Source organism: Kryptolebias marmoratus, linkage group LG17, assembly GCF_001649575.2.
Source record: "Kryptolebias marmoratus isolate JLee-2015 linkage group LG17, ASM164957v2, whole genome shotgun sequence".
Lineage (NCBI taxonomy): Eukaryota > Metazoa > Chordata > Actinopteri > Cyprinodontiformes > Rivulidae > Kryptolebias > Kryptolebias marmoratus.
In genome coordinates this window covers 20,496,793-20,523,719 of record NC_051446.1, presented here as the reverse complement: position 1 = coordinate 20,523,719, position 26,927 = coordinate 20,496,793, and the positions used below count along the sequence as shown (strand labels likewise).

Genomic DNA, 26,927 nt, shown 5'->3' with positions numbered 1-26,927 from the left:
GACTTCTTCAAAAAAGAAGCTGCGTCACCTCTTTGTAGCCTGTCTATGTCAAAAAACTTTACGATATTCATCTGTCAAAGGGAGCAGAGTTGCAGAGTCCAAGAATTGATCTTGGGGGAAGTATTGGCAGAAAAATAAAATACAGTATTAATGAATGCTTGGCTTTTAATGACTTTATAGTTGTATGAGGAAAGAAGGTGATGCATTATAGATGGCATCCTTGAGAGTTTTGGAGTCTCATCATCATATGAGTGCACAGATTCACACAGCATGATTTTGTGTAACCAGCAGGAAGTAGGGTATTTTTTCCACATATGGGCATGCAGATGACAGCACACGAGGCACCATATTCTCATCTGAGCTGAGACAGATGCAGGGTGCTTTTCTGTCACACTCCTGCAGACAGTGAGAAAGACAGCGATGACTGTTGGCTGTCAGGACCTACAACGCATACCTGTCAGCTGCACGCAGAAAGCTCCTACGGAGATTAACTAATAATAACATGTCTGCAGAGGGTCAGCGGAGAGGTGCATCGTAGCAGAGTGTGTCGAGTAACGCAACTGGGTCAGAGAGGAAAGATCACCGGTGAGAGGAAAAAAGGGAGAGTGATTGTGAAGGCATGGGGTGAGGGAAAGAGAGAAGATGGAGAACAAAATACAGAGTGACAGACACAGCGAGAGAGGAAGAAGGGAAAAAAAATGCATGAGTGACAAGCAGTGGCTTGTAAAGACAGCTCGAGTGAGATCAAAGCTTAAAGCGCCGAAGTGTGAGATATGCACAAAACCTGACGATATCAGGCTCGCTCTGCTCATCACTCATATGAGCGTATCATAACAGTGACATGGCTGCATGCTCATTTATCCAGCTGGATCTGTGTTTGTGTAATAAAAGCCCTTATGTCTGAAATCAGCTCTTTCATATGGGAAACATACAGCATAAATATGGAGAATTGGATCATTTGTTGGTGAGGTCAAACACAAGATTTGGGATAATGCCCATAAATAAGCCAAAGGTTTGTATAAACAATGCATTTTTGGTTAAAAAAAAAAACACAGATATTGTCTTTGTAAATCTTTACAAGTTCAGCAAAATTGATTGCTCTTTCAAAATAGAGTAAACAATATTTTGTTTATATTTTTAATTGTAAATGTCTTTATGACTTTGGAATATGTTCCAAACCTTCACTGACTGTTTGACTGCTTGCATTTTTAAATCTTTTAGCAATGTTGGAGCGCTTCGAGATCTCAGTAATTAACTTGGCAAGTGCAACATTACAATCAGTGGCTGAGAGGACGACAACAACTAATTAAAAAATGTCCTTGTAGTGAACAAAAAGGATTATTGTCTAATACAATATAGCTGAGTGGTACAATAAGCTTTATCTGTTGATTGTAAGTCAGGCTGTGAGTACAGAGAGATAGAAAGAAAAGAGATGCCTTCACCATCCCAATTGGACTAATGAAACTTTTTTTGACCATCGCAAAAAATATAAAAAGTCCACTAACCAACTGGGACGTCAATACATGAATAAGTTCCTGCGATATGATCTCACTTCCTGTGTTATTATTTTGTTCCTATATATGATTAGCTGCACTGAAACAGCAGTTTTGAAAATCTAACCTTAGCTGGACTTTCACAGGATGTGGTTTGGTGCCATCATTTTATTAAATTATCTAATTAAATGATTTTCTTTACTGTGGAAAAAGAACAAAGCTGCTGATTAAATTCAATGTGACAAAAAACACATACGAGGCAGGACAGAAAAGAAATGTACAGCACTAAAAACAACTTTTTTTACATCTTACCTAGAGTCACAAGCATTTTATCAAGCTTTTCCAGCACCACGGAGTAGAAGTAAATAACAATCTTAAAAAGTGAACATATCGCCAAGATGCTAAAATCACTGTCACGTGTATTCAGTTGGTTTCTTTTGCAACAAACAACAACCAAAACAAATATTGAAAGGTGCCAATGCAACTACTGCCCAAAACTTCAATTTTGCAACAGAAAGAAAGAAAAATGCTAACATTTTCATGTTTGCGTTGTATAAGAAGTGTAAAAACAACCAAGAGCAAAAAGAAATGTTAAAGCTGTTGCCAGTGGCTTATTATGGTCTCCATGGTAACCACATATTTTTGTCTCTCACTCCTTCACATGACTGCCAAGGGTACGAGAGACAAAAACAGACTGAAAAGTAAGCCTTAAACAAACAGTCAGACATTACAAATTCTTGACTCATGAACAGCAGAAGAGTCTGATAGCCACACGTGCAATTATTTTTGGTTCCTGTGGTGTTTCATGTAGGGGATATGACAAGATAAAAAAAAACCCCTTCACTTTACTTTTGAAGAGAATATTTTGTGCTAAAATATAACTGAAGCTTGGGGGATTCTGGGGGATTTTAGAGAAAACCAGAAGTCATTCTGGAGGCTTTTTTAAGTTAAATGTACACCAAAATAAAATAAAACATATGTCAGCTTTAGAAAGAGTGAAGCCTGCAGTGTCATTTTTTAAGAACAGCTAAACTATTTTCATCTAAAGAGCCCTTACTAAATAAGACTGTGGTTAATTTAGAAAGAAATGCAATTAGTTTAAGGCTCGTTCGAGTATTTTATCCAAGATTCGAGAACTGTTTAAACCTTGAAAACATCAAATTAAGCTCCAAGCATTTCTTAAGTATTTCCAGCACACATACGAAGCCTGTAGAGACGTGCGTTTAACAAATTTTGATTTTACTCCTCTGCTGTGTGTTTCTCAGCTAGGCACTTTATTTAGCATATCCGGCAAAGCTGACAGTTCGTGATCTGAAAAATTGGATGCAGAGAGGAAAGCAAAAAAAAGAGCAAATACGAGGGGCACACGAGGAGCCAGAAACACAGAAATCGAGAAGGATAGCGGGCTGGTGAAGATATAAAACCCCCAATTTGACATTGTATGATATCTTCCTTGCTATTGCTGTGAACAGTTTGTATTTTGATGGCATGTTTGGTAAGGTCAAATAAACAATGCTGAAAAAGAGAAGCAGAGATCACCGTTTTTCTGTATTAACGCCAGAAACGGCAGGTCTTGTGTTTGGTGAATCAAACGGATGCCTCTGTTGGGGAAAGCTGTCCAATTGATAAAGATGAGGTGTTTGTGTATTTGGCTGCCGTCTGCTCTGAAGGGCTTGTTTTTATTTTCTGGCGGGAGTTTATCAGGGTCAATAATACAGCATTGACCAACAAGGAGCATCACTGTCAAGCACGAGCCTCTGTGATGTACGTCTTGCTGACAAAAGCTCCTCCAAATGAAGATGAGAGCCAATATGCTCACTGTCTTCCCAGAAAGCATTTATCTGTTTGAATGCATTATCAGACTCTCTGAGAAATACTAATGTAGACAGATGTATTTTTCTCTAGAAACAGAGAGTGGTTGAGCGGGAAGTCTGTGATAAAGGTTTAACATTTATGGATTTAAAAATTACAAGGAGGACTGTTATTTTTCTAGCGTCACCTGATAAAGAAAAAAAAAACATTAAATATCCTTTAAGGTGATAGTTCAGATCTTTTTATGTGGGGTTCTGTGATAATGTTAAAAGCAACATCTTACCTGTTGTAGATAGCTCTTTGAATGACCTCAGTTTGGAGAAATAAAGTTTAATTTTGACCGGATTGACGAGCTAACAGATAGTTCCATTAGGGCCAAAACATAGCAGATTTAACTGGCAGACCAAGCGTTCCCACCTTCTCTCGCTGGAACCATTTTATGGAAGCTGCCATGTTATATTTTTGGAACCAGAGTCTGTGCTTTAAGACCTGCGACTCCCCTATAGACAATCATGGTGTTATATGACCTGTCTTTAAAGCATGAAACAGCTAAACCTGTTAGAAATATGAAGATTTGAACAAACAGGAGCAAGATCGGGTGTCTTTTTCTATTTTCTACGAGGGCAATGTTCCATTTGTTAACATGGTGAGGGCGAGGCATAAAAGTTGAACTAGAACCAGCCAACTGGGACGGCCAGTCCTGCTTCACCTTCGATGTTTATGAAACAGCATTCACTTAAACTGCTGTAAAAATGTTTAAAAGTTTGAGTTGTTTTGAGATGACAGCGATATATTTTGGCCTGACTAACCATTAATTCATTACTACAGTTAGAATTGAACTTCACTTCTCCACATTGAGTTTGTTCAAAGAGATCTATACAACAATATTAATTGCATTAATTGTTTATAACATGCAATAATTTCCACAGAACTGTCCTCAGCTTTGAATTAAAGAAATTGCTCAGAACAATTTTTAATATTTTAGTGCAGAAGATGCTCACAGTAAACCCTGGAATGAGGCTTCCTGGTTTATTAAAAAAAAAAAAAAATTAAAAAGCCTCCCTAGAAGTTATTTGGTGTCCCTGTGAAACTTTATGCACTTATTCTCAGGGGGGGAACTTTGGTTGTAGTGGTGTAAAACGAGAATGTCCTGCGCTCATACTCACTTGTGAAAGATCTTGGTCCTTTTGTCGCTTGAGAAGTTCTCCAGCTGCAGGGACTCCTGGGTGAGGAAGGCCACGGCCAAGTGAAAGTAGTTGTTCCACAGCTGATCCAGATAAAGTCAGGGAGACAGACAGTGAGTGCAGAGGGGAGGGAATAGGAGATTATTTAACTCGCAGCTCAAAGCTCGTTTTACAACAATCTTATTCAGCGCTAGACAGTGTGGGCAGGAAAGCTTTATGGTTTCATTAAATCAAAAGCTTTAGATGAGATGGTTACAGTTCTTTGCTGGGAAGCTGTCCAACTGGATGAAGTGGTTGTTGATTTAGGCCAATGTCATCTCCAGCAGACTCTCCATCAGACAATGACAGCAGCTAAAGCAAATATACGGTCCTGTTTTCCCCACTGCTGTGTAGAGAGTCCATGTATACATCGAAAGTAAGACTCTTTATGATAATTTGAATTTTGAGCACACTTTTGAACTGTTTTTGAAAAGAAAAAACAGGAGATTTAAAAAAAAAAAACAACCAAAAAACAAAACTATAAAACAGCTTTAAGTGCTGTTAGTCACACTAAAACACAGCCACATTTACATAATAAATTCCTAGAGGCTTTAAAAGCTTGGAGTAGTTTAGTTGTTGACAACATTCTTTCATGTTTCGACATTTACAAATCAAGAAGTTGCTCTATTCAAAGATGAAAAGGTTAAAATATTCAGCATTGAGCATAAAACTGCTCGCCATTACAGACTAACTGATGTTCTCTTTCCGCAGTTTGTCAAATTTCAAATGTTAATGCAACATCGACTAAAAGTAGATTATTTCTGCGCTCCGTGGAGCCGAGGCAGAGCAGTTTAAGATGTTTAAAACCTGCTTTTAATATGAGCAGTGCTTACCTGTAGCTCAAAGTTGGTTTGATCCAGAAACTTCTTGTTCAACACGGCTGCGTACTGACTAATGGCTCGAAGGAAAACCCTGGAAACAAAAAAAAGTGTGAAGAGTTAGACCTTCAAAGCTTAGTCTGTCATGTTTTCTATTTTCCGGAGTTTCTTTGGGTCTTTCTCATTCATCGTTCAGCTTCAGATTCTAGATTTAGATTTGTTTTTTTATTTCCGACGCCACTCCAGCCCATTTGAAAGTGCGGTTTGTTTTATGAACCCGTTAATAGCAAAACTGAAGTGTCTCGAAGCCGCACGAGATAAGTGCAAGCACATTTCACTTTCACATGTTTGCCCGTGTACACAAAGTGGTTTAGGCAGTTTAATCCTTCTCTTTGGCAGATTTACAAGGTAAAGCAGATCGAAACATACATGAATTTAGATTTTCTGACCAGATCTTGATGAGAACACCAATTGGCAGGTTAATCCACTCTGACGCTGCAAAATTAAATGTTAATAATATAAGTGGCATGAAGCTTTTAGAGGCAAATTATGATTGCCACTCACAGAGTTCCAGGCCCACCCTTAATTTAACTTAATTTCCTGAAAGAACCTGTCCAACATTAATGTGAGTATTAGCTTCTAAAAATGAAACACTGAAAATCTACTTCAGTCGTAGGAGGAAACATCTGGCACAGCATTTTCAACAACTATACTTATTTCATTTAGGAAGCCATTACCCAAAATCATGTTGCTTTTTTTTAGTCATCGATTAAATTGATGTAAGTATCTTCCACACGACTACAAATCACTAAACAAACGCAACAACTGATTGCCTAAATTTGTACATAAACATGTATCAGAATGTGATGAGAATGGAAGGTGAAAGTAGGGCAATAAATACACCACTAGAGTAGATTGTATCAGGGTTTCATGAGCAAGCAATAAAGTGGCATTAGGATGTATTACTTGTGTAACCAACGCTGGCAGGTGAGCAGACATCTGTCACACGGGCAGCTCCAGTAGAGGCCAAGGTCTTCATCCTCAACCAGTTTAAGCCTTTATTAAAACTGGGCCTCTTTATGATGGGAACTGGCAGTTTCACGTCTTCTTTGTTTAACTGGAGATCAAAATGTTAATGCTGTGGATTTAGGGCAAGGGGGTTCCCTCTGCCCCACATCCATTGACCTTGACCAGGAATACATCACTGTTGCCACAGAAGTGCTGTGGGACCCGAGTATTTCCAACCCATACAATATTCATGGTCCACATATATCTCCATTGCTGACTAAATTCTATCTGAGGGCAATGTGCGATGCACATTCAGTGTGACCTTAATCATTAGCTGGAAAGGTTAACTGTCATTGAACACCTTTGGATATTCCATTAGAACTCTATTTCTCTGGCTCTGTGGCCTCAGAGAAGCCGGCACCATCTACTAAGCACTCAGACAGCCTATTACCACCGTCCTGCCTGCACCGGCTCAGGCTCCCCCTCAGCAGACCTCACTCAATTTTCTGCAGCAGTGAACATGCCAATATAGCTGATATGCTTAATGCTAGACTAATGCTAAAATGCATTTCCTTCCACTGCATCTATGAGCCAAAAACAAATTGCCGCTTAATGCGTGGAGCTAAAAGCTGACCGATATTGTTTTTATAGATACGTGCTCCATTTGACATTCATTATCCTTATTCAGCGGCTGAACAAAAGAAAATTTGATCTATTGCTTAATCAGACTAACCGATTTCTTTAAAACAAAAAGGATAAACTTTGCAGCTTGTAAATTAGGTCTAACATATTCACCCAAATCTAATGTAATTCTAAGTATATGCTGCGCAAATGTACAGCAATGTGGTTTAGGCTTGTTTTAAGGGAGGGAAGGCAGATTAAACTGCTTAAAATGATTGTTTGTTGTTTGAAAGTCATGCCTGAGAATGCAGGGGGGGGGGAACACCCCCTCTGTTCTGTCAGTTCAGAAGATTCCAATAAAATGTTCACACCTGTTGAAAAATGACAACAACAAATATATAAAATAAAACATATAAAGACTATATCTAGACCAAGCAGATTTACTGACACACCTAATGTATTTTTTTAGAACATCTGATAACAGCAATAGCCTAAATCTTCTTTGTTGCCATCTAGTAGCTCTTTTCACTGCTAAGCATTCAAGCTTAAGTCTTCTTTTTAACTCTTAAAACAAACTTTTACATGATACAAACGGATACAAATGTGTGTTTGAGGTAACACAAGGCAACACGTTACACTTTCAGATGCTATGATAACCTTTTGATCCCATGTGCTCTAAAATATCCAGCGCGTCTAAGATTCGAGGCAGCACAGCAGCCCCACATCATGATAAAACTTCCCCCATGCTTACAACTAGGTTGTTTCTTTAATTCTAGCTTTCGTGTCATCTCTTATAAACAAACTGATATTCCAGATTACTTTATTCATTGAAGAGAAAAGCTCTCTGTGAGATCACCCACATGTTTGCAGCCTGTTGTTTTGGCTTTCTGGATCCAGATGTGAGCGCATTCAGAGAAGAGGAAGGAGCTGAGAGCTGAACTTATAATTCTTAGAAGACTTAAATCTATTTATTTAGAAAAATATTTATAAAAAGACACTCGCACACAGATGAGAGCAGTTAATCTAGCCTCCAAACCATAAAAACTTCATTGGCTCAACATCTCATGAACAAAGTTAATGTTTATTTGAAGGAGTTGTCGATTGAAGCCACCTTTGATTATTTTTGCATCAGCTTAGTTGAAGATAATAAATGGCTTCATTCATTATTTCAAGTATTTGACTGATGGATACATTATTGAAGTACTCTACTTTGTTTTCTCTGTTCATAAAAATATTATTCTAGACAGATTGTGATTTACATATAAACGTTTTCTGTCGTAAAGACAAATTCATTCCTAATGACTCCTTCTGAACAGAAATAAGCATTTTATTTGACTAGTATAGCATTTTTTTCCATAATCGGCACTAAAGTTTTCAAATCTGTTTGCTTTACATTAGCAACATGCCGAGGCATCTTCAAAACTGAATGAAAAACTTCTGTAAGAAATTAGAAACTGCTGAAACAAGGGGTTAAACGTGTTCAGTTATTTCTTTGTAGCTTTTGGATTTATTTGAATAATTTTTGTACGGAGACTTAAAGAGCTCTGGTCATTCACAAATATAAAAAATGATTCAGGAAACAATCAGCATCAGCAGTTTGGTCAACTCTCATTTTAAAACTGCTTTAAACCTGATTAGAAGAACTAAATACAGCGGAACAAAATGAAGTAAACATTTATATCTAGAAAACATTTTATGCTCTTTTATTCGCTTTACTTAAGCTTCTTCTCTTCAGTCTTTTTAATCCATTATACATTTTTTCCTAAGCTATTATAAACCCAGTTCCTTCAACTGCCGAGCCATTAATTATTTCCAAATCCTTACTTTTGCATTATAATACTAATTAGTAGTACTCAGAGATGGTAATGAAAATACTTTAATTATACACCATCCAACTTTTAGTGATTATTTTTAATCCCCAGTAGTTGTAATTTCTCCGGGCATTAGAAATGCTGCTCACAGCTTCAACTTCTGGGTCACACAGTGAGGATAAGAGCAAGATCAATGCACCTCACAGCTTCTAGCTAAATATGACTCAACAGGCAAAATGCAACAGTAATCAACCGTTTTCTTTCCCCTGATCTTTCTTTTAGGTGGAAGCAAGTCTTCATGGTTCCATTACAACTGCTTGATGACGCAGGCAGATGAAATTTCCTGCCCTCTGCAAACAACAGACCCGAGTTTCTGTTTCTAATGCTGCAATATGTGAATGTATTATGGACTATGTGAACTAAAAGCCTATTTGAAGCTAGTCGTCTGTCTTGAGTGCAGACATATAATGGGCTTGACCAGACAGGACAGATCCTCTGTGAGCACATCCTGCCATTAATTAAAGTGAAAAACCTAATGAGGTGGATGAAAATAGAATATATACTCCCACACAGTGAACTCTCACCCAAAGACCCTTAAAAGGGGCCATAATAAACAAAGAATTTAAAAAATTTAAGTGATTTTTTTCTTTAAACATTACAATATATACAGTTTAATGTAGGTTTAAAAGTGTGAAACTTTAAAATAAATGTGATACCTCTACTCTGAATGTATTTGAGCTTATCTAAGAGGAATTATTCATAAAATATAGGGTACCGTACGGTCGATAATTAACATAATGATTTGTGGGAATGCTCTTTGTACAGACAGAGCAATATAAGGGTGATTATACACTGTCAGCATGATGAACATTAAGTGCATATTATGCTGTGTCTTGTACTCCTTCAAGCTTGCATTTTTTTCCACAAATTCAACTACCAGGAGAATAGATGTTTGGCTGCCTCGCAAAATCTGTGACGGCTGGACGTTACAGCACAGAGGGAAAATAAGATGCGTAGACAAGGGAGAACAGAAAACGACAAACTTCGTTAAAATTCCAAAAGTTGATGACAGGAACTTTAAGATGGACGTGTTTTAAAACGTCAGGATATTTCGGGGTCATCCTGAAAAATGAGGGACAAAATGAGGGAATGTGGTTTTTTTCTTCAAGTTTCGGAGGGAAATGAAGGTATCTCTAATCATCTCAAGAAGACATGAGACTTCATTATTTTCTGCTTAGAGGGACAAAAACCCTGACTAACTTTCCTAATTAGGCAGCGAACAAGCAACACAGCACCTCCTACACACTAAAGTCATTTTGATACAGCATCTGTTGAGCATGATGATAAATATGCTCAATCAAGACGTCGGTGACAGAAGAATCCGCCCATTACTGCTGAGTGATGGGCGAGCTTTGAGTTTATATTCCTGCACAAACAGAAAACTTGCTTTTTTTTTTACCCCCCACCCTTCGCTGCGTTTTAAAAAAAATTTAAATAAGGCGACTTAATGCTGCCACGGTACACAAACACGAGCTGTCAGATAATCTGCACCTATGCTAATGAAAAGTTATCAGCCAATCATACTTGCTAATTGAGTTCAGAGAGCATCACCGATAATCATCGGGATCCATTTGCATACTGTTGCTGAATAGCTGGCGTATCAGCTTGTGCTGAGAGATAATGCAAGGTCAAAAACCTTCATTATCACATCAATTAATTAAATTAGATTAACGTCATTTCAGACACTTGATCTAATATTAAGATCAACTTATCTGAGGACATATTTTAACTCATTTCCTGCGGTATGATGAGAACTCTAACACAACCGCAACCGGTCAGCAGTTATGGCTTTTAACGCTCCCCACAGATGTTAGAGAAAGCTTTAATGATTCAAAGCACCAGACGATTCTCAGCGGGTGCACGTGACATGTGCAGAGATCATGCTGCAACACTAAAAACACAACATTCAGTCATTTTTGAGTTTGAAAACTAAAGATATTTTCTTTAGAAATAAAAACCAACATAATGGGACAGCAAAATTGACGATGTAATCTTCTTTAAGAATTTTAAAGACCTTTTTTTTTATTGCTTGCTTCAAAGAAGACTACCACATCTTTGTTATACAATGCAGTTTTTTCTCAAAAGAAAATACCGTGCTTCATAAAATCAAAAAACAAAAACAACTGGACTTCTATTCTGTAGTTGAAGACGTTTCGCTTCTCATCCGAGGAGCTTTCTCAATTCAGAAATAAAGAGTGCGGAGTTGAGCTTTTTAAAGCTGAGATGTGATGTAAGCTGGATAGCTTGCAAATTGTTCTCACTCTCCTAACAATAGAGGCTCATTAGGGTCCTTGTTTGTCTGACTCACCAATAGGCCCTAACGAGCCTCTATTGTTGCCTCTATTGTAGCCTGTATTGAAACGTCTTTAACTACAGAATAGCAGTCCAGTTGTTTTTGTTTTTTAACCATTTTTGAATTTACCATAGCCTGGATGACTGAGAATCTACACCAGCATACCGTGCTTCATATTACTCTGTAATGTCAACCAATCTGGCAGCTGGTTTAGTAAATCAGCAGGCAATATTTGCTAATGAGCACTAAGTACAAAGTGCATCTGCTGGGACTGTCATTTGTTGTGGATCATAAATTAAAGTATTGGACACATAAATATTCAGACCTGATGGTGGAACTAGATGAAAAGCCAGGGCATAAAGGAAACTGATAAAAGCTGAATGACACTGCAGGTCAGTGAGAGCCCCGTCTGTTGGGCAAAATTTTTTAATAAAAACCTGTAGCCTCTTTGACTTAGCATCAGATAGTGTGAAGTCAATGTCAGAGATGGAGGACGTTACTTTCCACTTGCCCAAAAAATACAAAGATCTAAAGTATCAAAATGCCAAAGAGCAATACTTTTAATCTCCGGTAATATTTGTGAAAAGGTGAATGAATTATTAATGAGGTAAGGCGGGCTGATTTAGCCAGAACTCCAGATGTCAGGAAGCAACAAGCAGAAAACCTAACTTTCTGCACCGGAGTCAAACAGCGGTGGCAAAGTTGACCCTGAACATTTAATGAAACAGTGACTAATAGTGAGTCAAAATTATAAAAAAGAATTATGAAGCAATTAAAATAAATTCCAGCAGGTTAAACCTTTAACATTTGGTCTTTTTTTCATAATATAAACTCGAATTACATGCGGAAAATTAAAAGAGGGAAGAAAAACTTTTGACTTTCTGCACACAGGCAAAGACAAGCTATGATGGGAAAAACTGTTTTCCGACAGGCGTTTGATGAAGATACAACTAAGTTTAAACAATCAGTCTGCATGAAACTGTTATGTAGTCCTTTAGCATATTAGAAGACTAATATTAATGCCATGGGTGCCCTTTTAATCACTGCTGATTGCTGTGTGCATCAATGCTTATCTGAATTCCAAATTAAAAGCACATCAGATATGCAGTTTTAAAATGGAGCCATTTTATTTGACACACTGCTGATCTGAAAGAGTAACTGGGTGAAAGGAGGATTTATCCAAAGCACTGCAAGAATGTCAGTTGCATACAGGTTACAGAGACATAAATATGCTGCAACATACACACCAGCTTTCCAATGATCTTATCTGCTTCAAGTGTTTTCTACACAAGAAAAAACATAATGTTGTTTTGTTTGTCTGCCAGGAAATAAGTTACGGAGGTCTGAGGTAATTGACTGAATTGCAGAATACAGATTAAGTGGAATTGCTAAATTTAATTAAGTCATTCTATATTTTCAACCTATTGTATGAAAAACTAAGTTAAGTGTCCCATATTTTCGTGTAAAAAGTTGATAATCATCATATTTTTAAATATGACAAGCTTTGAATGTTTGCCAATTTTTAATATTTGTTCATTTCACATCCGGTCCTTTCTAATTCACTAAAATAAATTATTCCATTTATGTTTCCAGTGTGATGGACCTTGTTGACAATGAGCTTTATCGGGATGAGTTAAATCTCACTGGATGTCACTGTTATTCATAGTGCACTATTTAAAAGCTGAGTATGGAGACTTGAGTGCAGCAAGATGTGATATTAAAAGGTGTGATGTTTGTTTGAGCTATTAAATGTTGCAAATATTCCTTCACAAAAGAAAAAGTCCAGGACAAGAGAAGAAGCCCAGTGTCTATTTAACCACTTCAGATTGTCTGCTGGTGTAGATTCTCAGTCATCTAGGACATGGCAAATCCTAAAAGTGCAAAAACAAAGCAACTGGACGTCTACTCTGTAGTTAAGATGCTTTGCTTCCCATCTGCAGAGCTTTTTCAAGAGAATGTGGAGTTCTGAGCTTGGATGAGATGCTCTGTTTATACAGCTAATTTCACCTGCAGATTAATCTCCCTCCCCTCCCTCCTGAAGGTCGTTATGTTTGCCTGGCTCACGGGGGAGATGCTTTGGTCACACGCACGAAGGTGTGAGTTAGAGTGAAAATGACTGGGGATCATTATGCGATCTCCTCCTCTGTTAAAAGCTGATCTCTGCCACCCCCCACCNAAAAAAAAACACACAATCTGTGCAACTGAACAAAACCCACATGGTACAATTACTGCAGAAGTCACAAAAGCTCTATCAGTTTAAAAAGTTTAGTGACACTTATGTACGACAAAAAAAGAAAAAAGAAACTGTCAGTACAGGTTTTCTAGTGCCATTCCTGCAGAACAGTGCTAATATTTTCTGAGTGGTGACGCCTATAGTAAGAAGAAGTCTGAATTGAGTGAGGTATAAATCATAGTACTGCAAATTATTGAGATCAAAAATGGAAATAACTGCATGTAGCTCCAGTTTCACAAGTATGCGAGTAGCAATTACTGTACATTTAACTCACCGAGTTTATACAAGGACCATAATAGCTCGAGAAACAAGTCAGTGGTAATATTAACACATCTTAGCTCAATGTGTGAGACTACTGCTGTTTTGCTGTTCTCTTCCTCTTCTGGCTTGATAAATAAGAGTGTAGTATAATAATAAAAAAATAAAAAAAGATTGTGATGAGCTGCGGCTGCCCCTGAAGAAAACTAATGAGTAACTGTGACCCGGCTCGCTGCTATGTGCAGCGGAAAAGTGAGGGACTGAAGGCGAGTGGTGAAGGATGATGCTGCAAAATTCTCACATATCAAATGAGACAAATGTTAGGAAATCTAAGTAGACTCAAGACATATGGGATTATTTTTTATGGGACAGCATTTCTAAACATATAATTTAAAATAACAGAAAACATCTTCAGTGGTTTAGTGACAGACAATGAACAGTTTTCTTACAATGAAAAAAGGGGCAATTAAAACTGAAATTGTGTTTTGCTTAGAGAAGTTATGAAACCATATATTTATATAGTTTTGAACCACAGTTAATAAATGTCTTTGTCCTTAATGAGGGAGTAAGGTGTAATGTTGTCAGAGTGAGACAACACTATTGTTAAATATCTCTAATTACACTTCATCAAACATAATTTTTACACAATCTGTTAATTAAGCGTTGTGGTTGCTGCTGCTGGAAAGCTTTGCCAAACAGGTGGTGGAACAGAAACATACAAGAAAAACCCTGCAGACAGAGCTGAAAGTTACGCCTCAGATATATGTCAGAGTGCATGTAATCAACCTCTCTGCTGACCCAAGCAAGCGGACTCGTTTCCTGTCATTTCAGAGAACATGTGTGAGTCAATCCCGTTCGCCAATTAGTTGTCGCCGTTAAGTCACGGCCAGTTGGCGTAGGGGGGGGAAATGGCAGTTGGTGGCTAACTGTGCTGATGCTGCTGCCACGGGGGCAATTAGAACCCATAAATCAGTCTGCAACCTGGAGGAAGTCGGAGCTGATGGGTAGAGAAGGAGTAGGAGGTGATGCCCATCTCATTAGCGGCGCTATCACAATGTGTGGACATGAAAGAGCCATCTGCTGATGGCAGGATTTGGAATCTCTGGGCTAAATGTAGCATGTGTGAAATGTCCAGAAACAAGACTCTGTGGTTAGGACTGATGAGTGTTCAAACATGTGCCTTAAAGTGTTTTCATATTCTTTTTTTTGGTTTGTTTTGTTTTATGTTTTTCCACCACAGGGAGAAGTTGTTTATTAACTGAAAAATCAAATAAAAGTGATAAAACTATGATCAAAAGTACCAACTGATTGCTAAAATTCAGCGTACGCTTTAGAGTTGCACCAACTTCTGACTGACAGGTTGATTACAGCACACACTAGCGTTAATGATCTGCACTTATAAAGCGTTAGCTGAAATTTAGAGTTTATAAAAGGTTTTACAATGTGGTTCTCATTTATACATCACTGCCATACAAGTTGCTGCTGTCATTGGGAGTAATTTGGAGTTTCCATCTTAAAGCAATGTGGAAAGCACCCCACATCTGAGAGCATGTCATTTTTAGACATTTTTATTTTTGAGAAAAAAGATTTGGGAAAAAAAAAGGTCTGGAAACATGTTTTTCCACAAACCATTTTCTTTTTCTAAATACTTATCTAAAGCTAAAAAGCACTAAAACAAGCTCTATACTTTTAAAGACAGAGTAGGAACCCTCCCATAAAACAGATGTATAACAAAAGTTTGTCTGTTAAGAAAGAATTTAAATAAATCTTAACAGCACCCAAAATGTGTAAACTTGGTTCAGGAAAAGGAGAAGTCCTACTTTAATGTGTCAATGTCAAATTATTAAGACTGCAGAGGGTGTTGTGACATTTTTAAAACTTAATGCGAACTAACTTTTCTTTGAGAAATTAGTTTTTAGGCACTCTCACAAAACAATCCTGCAAAATGGCTGCAAAGACCAGTCAGCCTGCCTCTGGCCAATCACAAATCACCAATGGAGCAGGTGATTTGTGAACGGCCAGAGGCAGCATTTGGTGATTTGTGAAAAAATAAAAGCAACCTTAAAGACGCGAGCTTTCCGAAATGAAGCGTGGCGTGGAGCAGAACCGTGGAGCACAACGCATTGAATGGGTGACGGACATCTCGACCTTGTATCGTTTTCAAAACACGACAAATTAATTCAGTTTAGCAACTGTCTTTGTGGTTAAAAGTTATTTTCTTAACTACATGAAAAGTTGCTGTAAGTCGTAATCGAGCTTCCCTCTGTAATAAATCTGTTTGTTGTTGTTTAAGCCTGCGATCAGGTGGCTGCACAGACCATACTTCATCACTGAGCTGCAAATCCAGCCTACCTTTTCGACTCTGTTACCACCTCGCTTTGTGGCACAAAGGCACATCAGGGGTGTGTTGGCTTCAACCCCCTTACCGAGTTCAGATAGTCACGAAGCAAAGACTTGTTTTTTTTCCAAACAGATTAGGATATGTAAAGATGAGATGACTCAGACTTTGACAGACTTGTTTTTTCATTGAAATAAACAAGAACTGAACTTTGGCAAGTGAGCCAGAATGCAGAATTAATCACGTCGCTGTCACAAACAAGTGCAGCTGTACACAAGTTCCAGTCAACAAAGATTCTTCACAGTCATTGGAGATGACACATTGGCCTCTAGTTTGAGACAAAGATAACATTTCATACACTGTGATACAAGGCAGCAGCAGAAAAGGAACTGCTGGGACCTCAGTGATACTCATCACATCACTTTGGCTGCTCCAGAAAGTACAGAATCACGGTGACTATGGGGTGGCTAAATGAACCTATTAGGCCAGAAAACGCATGTGGAGCCATGCATTGTTGAAAGGTTGAACATGTGGCTCATAAAGGTCAGGACTGCCTTATTTGCTGGTACAGCAGCTCAGTCCAAAACGGAACAGGTGCCATTTGTTTACCTGCAGGGAAATGAGAGCGAACTACACCGATGTCTGCTCCTTTGTGGCTCAGGTGGCAGATAATGTTTTTAGGAAGAGGCGCTCAAGGAATCTGGCTTGCAGCAATCGAATGGACTAATGAAAGCAATAGAATGTAAATTGAGTAGCAATGCAATCTCTAGTCAAATGTCCTAGCTGGTGATGATGTTGAAATGATTTTGGAGGGACCAGGCAGGGGCTGAAAAATAATCACAGTCAAATAGAGACTGCTGCAATAGGCAGTGCACCTGCTGTAAATGGCCAATTTCTGCATCAGAACACCAGCAGCTTCCAAACCATGTGATTTTGCTGTTCACTTTTTTGTCTGATTTGTGTTTCATCAAACTGCTTAAAACCTACAGACCAGCTTTAGGTCAAACTCAGAGACCTTTAACTTCCTTTTCTTTTAGACTGTTGATGCAAAACACCAGTGGCTCAGTCATAGATGGCATCAATGCATCATGTGTAACTTCAGTCATCTGAAATGTTCAAGCCTCCTGATGGGTTTCATCCGCTGCGAATGTGTATGTGAAGAAAGTTTTCTGAAATCTTGTGTGGCTACAGAGAAAAGGCGACACGTTGCCTCGAGGAATGCGTTTAGACCTTTCTGAAGTTTCAAACAAAAAAGAGCTGTGCAAGAGTTTGCATCCTGCGGTGCATTTTCAACTTAAAACCAGCAGCTCGAGAATAGATTATTTGTAATTCTGATGTCATCTGATACTAATAAGGTAAAGTCGGAATTTCTCATCAAAATGTAGATGACCAAAATGCATAATGGAGACACCAAGATTTCAAAAGGAATAAGTGCTCATGTATCTATAGATGACTTTCTTGCCTCCAGCTTCAGATAAATTCCAACTTCCTCTGCAGATCATAGATCTGCCCAACAGGTCTCCTTCCAGTCAGACATGCCCCAAAAGGCCTCACCTAAGAAGAACTGAAGCAGGATCCTTGACAGTAGCCCAACTCCCTAAACTGGATTTTATGATATGAACTCGACTTTGAGCCCTTCTTCCATACAGTCAAAGTGCAACCTGCTGGTCCCAGCTTGATAAAGCCAAAAGGCCCGTGTTATTTGAAAAAAAAGTACAGATGTAATCTTAAGCCCATGAAAGCAGATGCTGTCCTTTTGGCACCTTGAAACGATCCCTGTGAAGGTTATGAACGGATTTTGTGATAGAAACCAGCAATGGTATCTGAAGCATAAGTGAGTTTAACAAAAAAAAAAAAAGTTGCTATTGGTTTTTTGAAAGTTAAACAATGTTAAAGGAAATGCAAACAACCTAATATTCACAGTAATGAACACTAGTTTGTTGTAATGCCATGGCTTTCCGGTGCACTAAAACACATCCAGTTACTGCACACGTCTCTTACACAAAGATACAAAAGGAGGAAATCCTCTAAGATACTTTTCTCATTCTAACATCTTTTGACAAGCACACGACTCAAAGCTCTTCACCAAACTCCCAAAATGCAAAGCAAAAATCCCAACTTTTTTTTGTTTTGTTTTTCCCACCCCCACTTTTTTACATTTTCAACAAAAATTAAATCAGGCAAGATCCACATTAATAAAACACAACGCCGGAGTAGCACAACAAGAAAGAAAGTGAAGAGGACGCTGAGACTAAATTTGGAGATTAGACAGCGTACACCAGAGCATCTATAATTCATGCGATTGTTTGCGGCTGCGCTGACTGCTCATCTGATTGCTACACTGCTGAGGCCTTGTGCCGATATTTGCATGGAGAGAAAAACATTTGAAAGAAAAATTCTTACCAACTCCAGACTGCCGTTCCTTAGCAACAACAGAGCAGGGAGTTTCAAGGAACATGGCCTTTTATGCGTGTGTGTGTGTGAGTCCAGCTAATTGTACTTACTTATTTTGCATCATGTTCATTATGATCCAGTCCGAGGGGTAGACGTTTTTCCCAATGAGATCTTTAAACATGATAAATGTTTCCATTAGGAAATCCTGCGTGAGAGAGAAATGTTTGCGAAAATGAAAACAGTTCTGTAATTCTAGCAAAAAGATAAGAGCAACCTGAAATAAAAAAAAGGTGGGACGTTGTGGCTTTCAGGCAGAAACGGCTGTTTTTTTATTAGTTTTAAGGTCAAGGACATGAATGGGAGCATTTTCCTCTTTTCAAAGTTGAACTCAAAACTAAAAATCCAAAATGCTTTTAAAGCTCAGATGTGACAACATAATGAGAATACAATTATGTGACAGGAGCGTTATTTATCTGGTAGTTAGAGGACATCCTTAGAATAATTAATAGGATGCTACGTCTCAGAGGTTTTATTTTTCAGGGCAACAAGTCAAAGTGAACTTTTTTTTTTTAAAGTTCAATACATTTTGTTGTGTTCTTTTTTTCCTCCCAAGTCATTCAAACAATTTACCGAGCAGCTTTTTTCTTTGTTTTGTAAAATTAACTCATCAGATTTAGCCTTTTTCCTTTGACATTCTCACATTTTACATTTTTTCCTTAAACACAAAACCAGATAAATACCTAGGGCATCAATATGCATGTAAAGCTATTTCTGGTTGGTGTCGTTCACTCCTGGATAGATAAATCCCTGTGCATTGCAATGGGTTAACACAAGCAAAAAAAAAAAAAAATCCTGCAAAACAATAAAGTCCTTTGGGTTGCATCAAGTTCTGAAATGCGTTTATGGCTCACAACTTTCTCTCTCAGCCTTAAATCCGCCCCGTACACGATTCTGAAGGTCAAAAACCTCAAATATCTTTATTTATGCTTCCTTCTTTCAACATCTTCCCGGAAATGATAAAATAAAGAGAATGTCCACATCCAATACGAGACCAAAAAAGTCAAAATTCAAGGTTTTCTTGCAAATTATTAATCTCTACCTGAAATGCAAATCAGATTCTCGTCCTTCCTTTAAAGCTCCTGATTCACCGCCAGTGAGAATTTCTTATTTGTTGGAGTGGAGTAATAGAATGCTAATCTGGCAGCTGATACTAGAGGAATATTGCTTTGAGGGCAGGATTATTCAGAGCTGATATCCAAAACCGCTGAGATTTATCTCTCCTCCACTACGTGTCGGCTGCAACAAGTGATCCTTTTTCTCAGATGCAACTATCCTCGTGAGCGTAGCGTTTGTGCAGGAGCCCAAAGGCAAGGACTCAAAGAAATTCAATTTAAGACGTTATTATAAGAAACAAAAAGGACCTAATGTAAATTTTGATGTTCAGGATAGACAGAGGAAACATGACTTTGAGCAACAAGTGAGGATTTGAGGTTTTTATAGGAGAATGTCGACTGATTTTCCCTCAGTTTCCATGATGTACTCACCACCACATCACTCCTTATCTTGCCAAAGGTGCTGATCAGATGAGCGTAATGATAGTCATCCATCTGTCTCAGTGTAGCAGTCATGCAGGCCACGAAGCTGCCCTGCAGAAGGGAAAGAAGTGCATTCAATAAACAATCTAGTTTAAAATCAAAGGCTGAGGACAGAAATGGCTGTGCCTGTGATTTTGAGCTGATTGGATACGAGGACTGAAGCGGGCTTGGCCTTCCCGGTTTGACAAGGTGGGCGACCCTTACTGGGTGGATGATCTCATTAACCTGCTACCCCTCGACTCCCCAACTCTTTGTCTTCACTGATTAAAAACCCAGCGAGTTCCCCGAAGTGCTGTTTTTACCTTGCAGTGCACCGTCCTGGCTCTGGTTACGGGAGCAGAGTGTAAATTTGCTGCCAAGGCGAGATAAGAGGAAGCCAACGTGCAGCTGGCTGGGTGAAAAGAGGTTGGTGCTGCCTGTCTGTTGTCATTTCTTTGACACAAATGGACAAAGACTGATGCTTTCAGGATAGAAAAAGGGTAATAACAACTGAGAGTGGAGGCAAATATATTGGAGGAGCTTGTCCTGACCATTAGCGTAACAAGAGGATGAGACACTGCAAGAAATTCAGTCGTGAGTAATTACTCAGGAGATTTATGCAGAGGATCAAGATAATCAGCTACCAAGAGACAATTACAAGAACAAAAGAAGAGCGGAGAGATAGTTGGCGAAAAGATGTTATTTGCTAATAACTAACAAAAGACGTGGGAGTAATTAAAAATACATCTAAATAATAAGCTACAAAATTAAGAAAATGTTTTTTTAAAGAAAACAATCATACTTTTCTAATTTATTCCTAAGCAGCTTTTAAAGTTTGTAAAACTTAATCTTTATTTATTTCTGACTAAATATAAACTAAACCATTGTTTGATTCATTAGAAATCATTCAAGTAAAGAGAACCCATTAAATAAATAAAAGGTGTAGCATTCTGCCTTTCCTGCCAGAATGTTGGGATGGGGTTCTTGCTGTTTTGGTCAACCCCTCTCGTGCTTGATGAAATATTTTGCTAATATAGACAAAGTTGATTTCAATAGTCAATGGCAAAGATTTAAGCCAAGATGTTGTGTAATGTGTAGCACTCAGACCATGTCCTGGAGGTGACTCTCACCTACTACCACACCAAATCTTTGCTCAATATCTGTAAAACTGAGAGAATTATAACCATTTTTGTGTTTGCTAAGATCAGGTTCCTCTGACCACCATCTTTAATTTGGGTTGAATCCAAAAGTTCATTTAAATTTCTATTCAATTATTACTTTTTAAAGAGATTTATTAAAATCCATCAAGAGTTTTATGAGATATTTTGCTAACAGACACAGTTGGCACCGATATCTAATGCCAAAGTTTTAGGGACAGAGCTCACAAGATGAGTTTGGTCTAAGAATATAAGTTGAAGATCAGCCTCAGCTACAACCACACCAAATTTTAGTTCAATATCTGTAAAATTGACTGAGTTAGAACCATTTTTGTATTTTTTTTTAGAAGTCAGTTGGCTGTGGCAGCCATCTTGTATCAAGTTGACTGCAAAATTCCATCGTTGGCAGATATACGTCCAATCATTACTTTCTGAAAGTTTCATTAAAATTTGCCCGCTGGTTCATGAGATACTTTGGAAACAGACAGGCACAAACACACACTGAGTAAAAACGGAATTGTTTCCCCTTCACCTTTCAGTGCAAATGAAATATTTTCTGATAACAAGGTGACAATTAGGCTTTTTACAAAAACAGGAAAATTTGATGCTCGCAAGATTTCTGGATCTCATATTTTAATGCTGAAATGGTTCATGCTGTTGCTGGATGGAAAAGGTTACAAAACATCATCTAAGGAGACAGTATCTAAAACTCAAGCTGGATTTTAAGCCTAATTTGAAGCTTAATATGATCATTACACAATTTAACAGTAGCATATTAATGCAAAAGTCACCAACAGTCTCTATAATAATCAACTATTTCTTCCACTTTTTTAAATGCAACATAATTCTGATGACTGCTTCAGAGAAGTTTGTTCAAGTCCTCTTGTATTAATATTAATATAAATTTTTTTTCTTGTAAGCCTCAGTTAGCATCATTCTTTGGCATAAAAAACAAAACAGATAAAAGGGGCAACTATATATGTTTATAAAGTATATAAACAAACAACAGCTTTCTCACACTTCCTGTTCCTGTTCTCCTAACAAAAGAACAAAAGTTAAAGTTACTTAATCTCAAGGATACAGATAACCTCCTGCACTGTATCACTGAGGATGGTTGGATTTTACGGCAAAGAGCAGCATTATTCAAAGGCTTGGGAGTCACTTTATTAATAAAGGGAACAAGGTCTTCAAAGCAGGCGAAGATCTTTACAAGTCGTTGGTGACTTCTGCAGCAGCTGCCCAGAACAGAGAGGAGCTAGATCAGCTGGAGGGTATCCCACATTTGCTCATTCTCTGTATTTCTTCAGCTGTGAACGAATCCCCAAGATTAAAAGCCGTTGGCAAACTTTACTCGCTGTAAGCCTTAGCGTGGGACTTGCCAAAAGGCTCCAAGGCAAAATACAGTAGTGTAAGCCCCTTAAGCTTACTCTCAACTTTCAATCAAGGCTGCCAACAGAGAATAGATACATTTGCAGATGTTATTATTCAATTTATTCCTGTAGCATGATGCTCATGAATAAATTTGAGGCTTCCACGTGCGATTGAGGCTAGAGGCACTCGGGTCAGCTAGCAATTCCTGACGACAAAGTAAATACAGCTAAAAATCTTGCAAACGTACTCTTAGTTTGTTGCTGTTTAAGGCTGAATCTTGTCCCACCCCTCCCTTTTTAACTTTTCACACTTGGAAACGAAGCTGCAGTTGCAAAAATCTCACAAATCTAAGGACCTAAAAAATATTTTATCTATTTCAATTGCATTACAAATAATATTACTGTAGTTCTTCCATAACAAGAACAAAAAATATTATTTGTAAGTCTGTTGAAAGCTTGATAATTGGTTTTAAATGACCATATATGGGCATATTGATGTGGTGTCTGTTTACATGAAAAGGGATTGATGATAACTGAGAACAAATGGGCTTCTTGAAGTGGCATCTAATGCTACATTGGAATATTTTTTTACAACTAATGTTTGTGACTTCAAATTAGGAGCAAGGAGAAGGGGTAGGTGACAGGAAGTGGGATCAGCCGAAGACTGTAGTATACAGAAAGATGATCTAACTGTGAACCAGAAACCCGTGCTACACCATCTGTTAAGGGCAAGGAACACATGCTATGTGGGGCACAACAGTAAGCGTTGGGTTGTGCTCCTCTCGGGTCTCCAGTTCAGTCGATGGTCGTTCAGTTCAGCAACCTTACAGCCTCTGGGGTCGTCCAACAGGTCTGCTAAAGGGACATGGCGAGTGCGGAGTAAACCGGAAGAACTCTAAGGCCAGAACTCTCACGCCTCATCTTCCCACTTCTGTCATACCTGTCGGGTCACCATGGCAACCCTTTCTTTTCTTTTAAACAGGTGGGAGTGAAGACTTAAAGGCATGTCATATGAAGCCATCTTGGGGAAAGAAAAATTTGGAAACCAATTTAAAACATATATATTTTCACTACTTACAAGGGCGTCTATGAATTCTGCCTTTCATTTAGTGAAGAGGGCATGTGAGCAAAAAGGGTTAGTTGTTGAGGAAGAACAACAAAATACTGCTTCTGCTGCCTATAGAACAAACACAGCTATAAAACAAAAAAAGAAAATAGAGCTCAGGACTCAAGAAATATAAATGGAGAGGGTAAGGACTCCTGAAAGGACAACCTTTATTGCATTTAAGCACAAGTGATCTTTAGGTGTCTGTATTGCATTTGGCACAAAAGTCCCAAACATTTAGACTGATTACAGAACTACCACTGTGGAAAAACTACCAAAAGAGTAAGACATAAAACATTATTTGATGACCACTAACAGGGTTGTCGTCAGTCTGAGGGGTTCGTCTGCTGAAACAATTCTTGAAGCTAAATAGCAAAGAAAACTTGGCTCCTGACATCAGTCACCGAGTTGAGGAGCTGTGGATTTCCCAAACCTAGACTCAATTTCTATCTTGTGCTTGAGGGCAAACCAAAGCGAATTTTTGTTGCAATGAAAAATCTGTGATTAGGGGGGCAGTGCCAGATGCATCATAAGCCGCTTTCAAGTTCGCTACCCTCACATAATTCATTTCACTTCAGTACCTGACAGCAGAGAAGGGAAAAAAATGACACTTGCTCTTGCTGTGAAGAGTCTCTCCATTGGCAGAGCATTGTTTTAAGCCAGTACCATTGTTTTAATTAAGCCAGTAGGGAAATGGCACGTCACTCTGTAGTGAGCCATGTCTTGAGCCTCACCACATATTTGGAGAGAAGAAAAATGACATGGAAGCAAAGGAAAAAAAAAGAAAAGGAGGGTTTGATGATCAAATAGAGCCAAAATGACTTCCTTATTCTCTCTATTAACACTGAGCCTGATGCAATACAAACGTTATGGCTTATTGCAATGAAAATTAAACAACGGACATGCTACGACATTTAAACTGTGGATGAAGACTCTTTCTGTGCAAATAGTGATAATGCTGTGCACAGCTAAATTAAAAGAGACAACCAGCAAGTTTGTAGGTATTATTTTAACACTTGTTGCTGATAAAAAAAAAACATTTTCCTGATGATAATCATATCAAGGTAATAAATTGTACTAGAAGTCCATCAAAAGAAATACAAATGGTGATATAAATACAAATTCATAATAGGAAATCACTAACTGTGAAACCACTGTTGTCTAAAAAGGGAAAATCGTTTCTAATACGGCAGAAGGAATGTGGGAAAATCCTCTAAACAAGAATTCAAGGACTCTTTGTTGCAACAAAAGCATGTAAAAGTTGAATGTTTCCTCTGTGTTCAGTGTGAATCTTTGCCTCAAGCAAAGGAGTTCAAGTATCCAGGAGTTTTGGACTGTAACGAGACACTTCTACTATTATACCTGTTATTTTCTTATTTATTTACAATTGAATTCTAAAAGCAGCACTTTACTTTAAATGATTTAAGAGCTGTAAAACTATGAGTTAATACTAAAGAATAGTATAATTAATAAAAACTTTATATACCTGAAGAAAACATACAGCTATTCTATTTTTTGTAACCAGTATTTTAAAAAATAATGTCTTTCTTCAGCTTAAAGGAGATAATTAAACTATTAAACACACACATGCATACAAACAGCAGGAGCAAAGAACAGAAATACGAGAGAAACAACAGCACTTTAGCTGTTTTTACACTGGCTTGTAAAAAAGAGGCAGAGCTGACACATACACCACACTGCACTCGGCCACTTCTGCATGATTCAGCAGGCCAACCTGAATCCAACACGAGGCCAGCAACCAGGATTATTATCCAGAGGAAATGAGAGGGGAACCTGTCTGAGTCCAAGTGAAACCATTCAGTTTTCAGTTTTCAGTCGGAGTTACTGTTATCTATCATGTCCCGTTGAGGACTTTGGACATCACGCCACAGAGAGAAGCTTTAGGAGGCCCTTCCACACTTTATTACACCATTGCATTACACTCGCTTGAGCAGACACTTTAATTTATACAGAGGACTACATGTGCCATTGAGTGAAGGACACTTTTGTTTCCCGGGAAAGCTCTGCGTGTCCGGTGCCAAGCATGCATCATCCACTGGAGGGGAAAAAGATGTTACTGACCAGCGTGGCAGATTGGCTGGATGTACTGGAGCATGATGGGGACTGTGCAGGTCAATAATGTGCTGAATTGTCTTGATACTCAGGGTCAAAACCATCTTACAATATTCTAGATGAATGCAGTCGAAGTCGACACTTGGAGGTCACCGCGCACAAGAAAGTGCGAGACCCTAAACTGGGCACGTACTGATGAAGATTTTTTTTTTGTCTCTTATACTGATCCCAGTAAATTGAGTGTCTGCCAATATGGACTCCGAGTCAGATACTTGAATGTTCCAACAGAACAGAGTTGTATTCTACACACTGCCTATAAATTAAAGAAAAACTAAATTCCATTTCACGTACATGTTTGACACCTCAACAACATAAATATAGAACATATAAATATAGCTTTGGTGGTGTGAAAAGAACTGTAATGTCTGTCTGCATTGATATGCTAATTAGCCACATGCTACATTTAGTGCTGATGTCACAGCTAGCAAACAGCTGGAGGAGATCAAGAGTGAAGGTGTACTCAGAGACCCTGGTGTTGATCAATGGAAAAAGGTTGAGTCCTTGATCTCTTATTTGAGATTGAATTAAGACGTGAAGTTCAAACAATTTCAGACGTTTCCAGAAGAACAAACAGAACCGTCAATCCACCGTCTGCTCAAAAGAAACTAGTTACCCTGGCATCTTTCTGTCCAGTTTTCTATACAAATGTAAAATGAATGACATGCTTGTTTGATAAATATGCGCTTTACAACTTTATATCAAATATCTGTCTGAAACCTCTTCACAGTCTGTTTTTGTACGTGCTCTCAGGAAACAGATCTTAAGGATGCGGCAGATGTGGACGCTCCAGCTGACGTTTGAGCTCGACACATTTTCTGCTTCTCTTCTGAGCCGGAGACTTGCTGGGGCAGTGCTGCTGTACAGCAGACACATCATATCACCCTGTCAGCTGAAAGACACACACACACACACACCTCCCCTTCTTTGTTACGACTGCTGCGATACCAAGCCACTATAAACTGACAGCCCCCTTCTCCATCAGCTCCTACAGACACAACAGTCAACTTTCTCATGTATCCCGTTGTGGGTGACGCAGCTCACAACATGACAACAGACCATTAATGAACTTCCGACAACTTAAGATGCAAATATTTGCAGTAAGATAATTGGTAGCTTAAGAAAAAACTCCACAAGGTAATGCTATAAGTTACACACAAAGTACAACACCAATCCCGACAAAGTTGGGATGTAAAATGTAAAAAAAAAAGGGGGGGGGGGGGGGGGGG

The 26,927-nt window shown here is 38.4% G+C and overlaps 1 protein-coding gene across 2 annotated transcripts in view; it reads right to left on the bottom strand.

Annotated features, from left to right (window-relative positions):
• Positions 1-26,927, bottom strand: part of dock1 (dedicator of cytokinesis 1) — a 194,476-nt gene that overhangs the window by 42,937 nt on the left and 124,612 nt on the right. For both annotated transcript variants that reach the window (XM_037981021.1, XM_017437189.3), the window contains exons 28-31: positions 19,907-20,008; positions 18,473-18,567; positions 5,362-5,440; positions 4,472-4,572 (exon numbers count right to left, since the gene is read on the bottom strand). In XM_037981021.1, the coding sequence (XP_037836949.1) occupies positions 4,472-4,572; positions 5,362-5,440; positions 18,473-18,567; positions 19,907-20,008 (377 nt within the window). The remainder of the gene's footprint in view (positions 1-4,471; positions 4,573-5,361; positions 5,441-18,472; positions 18,568-19,906; positions 20,009-26,927) is intronic.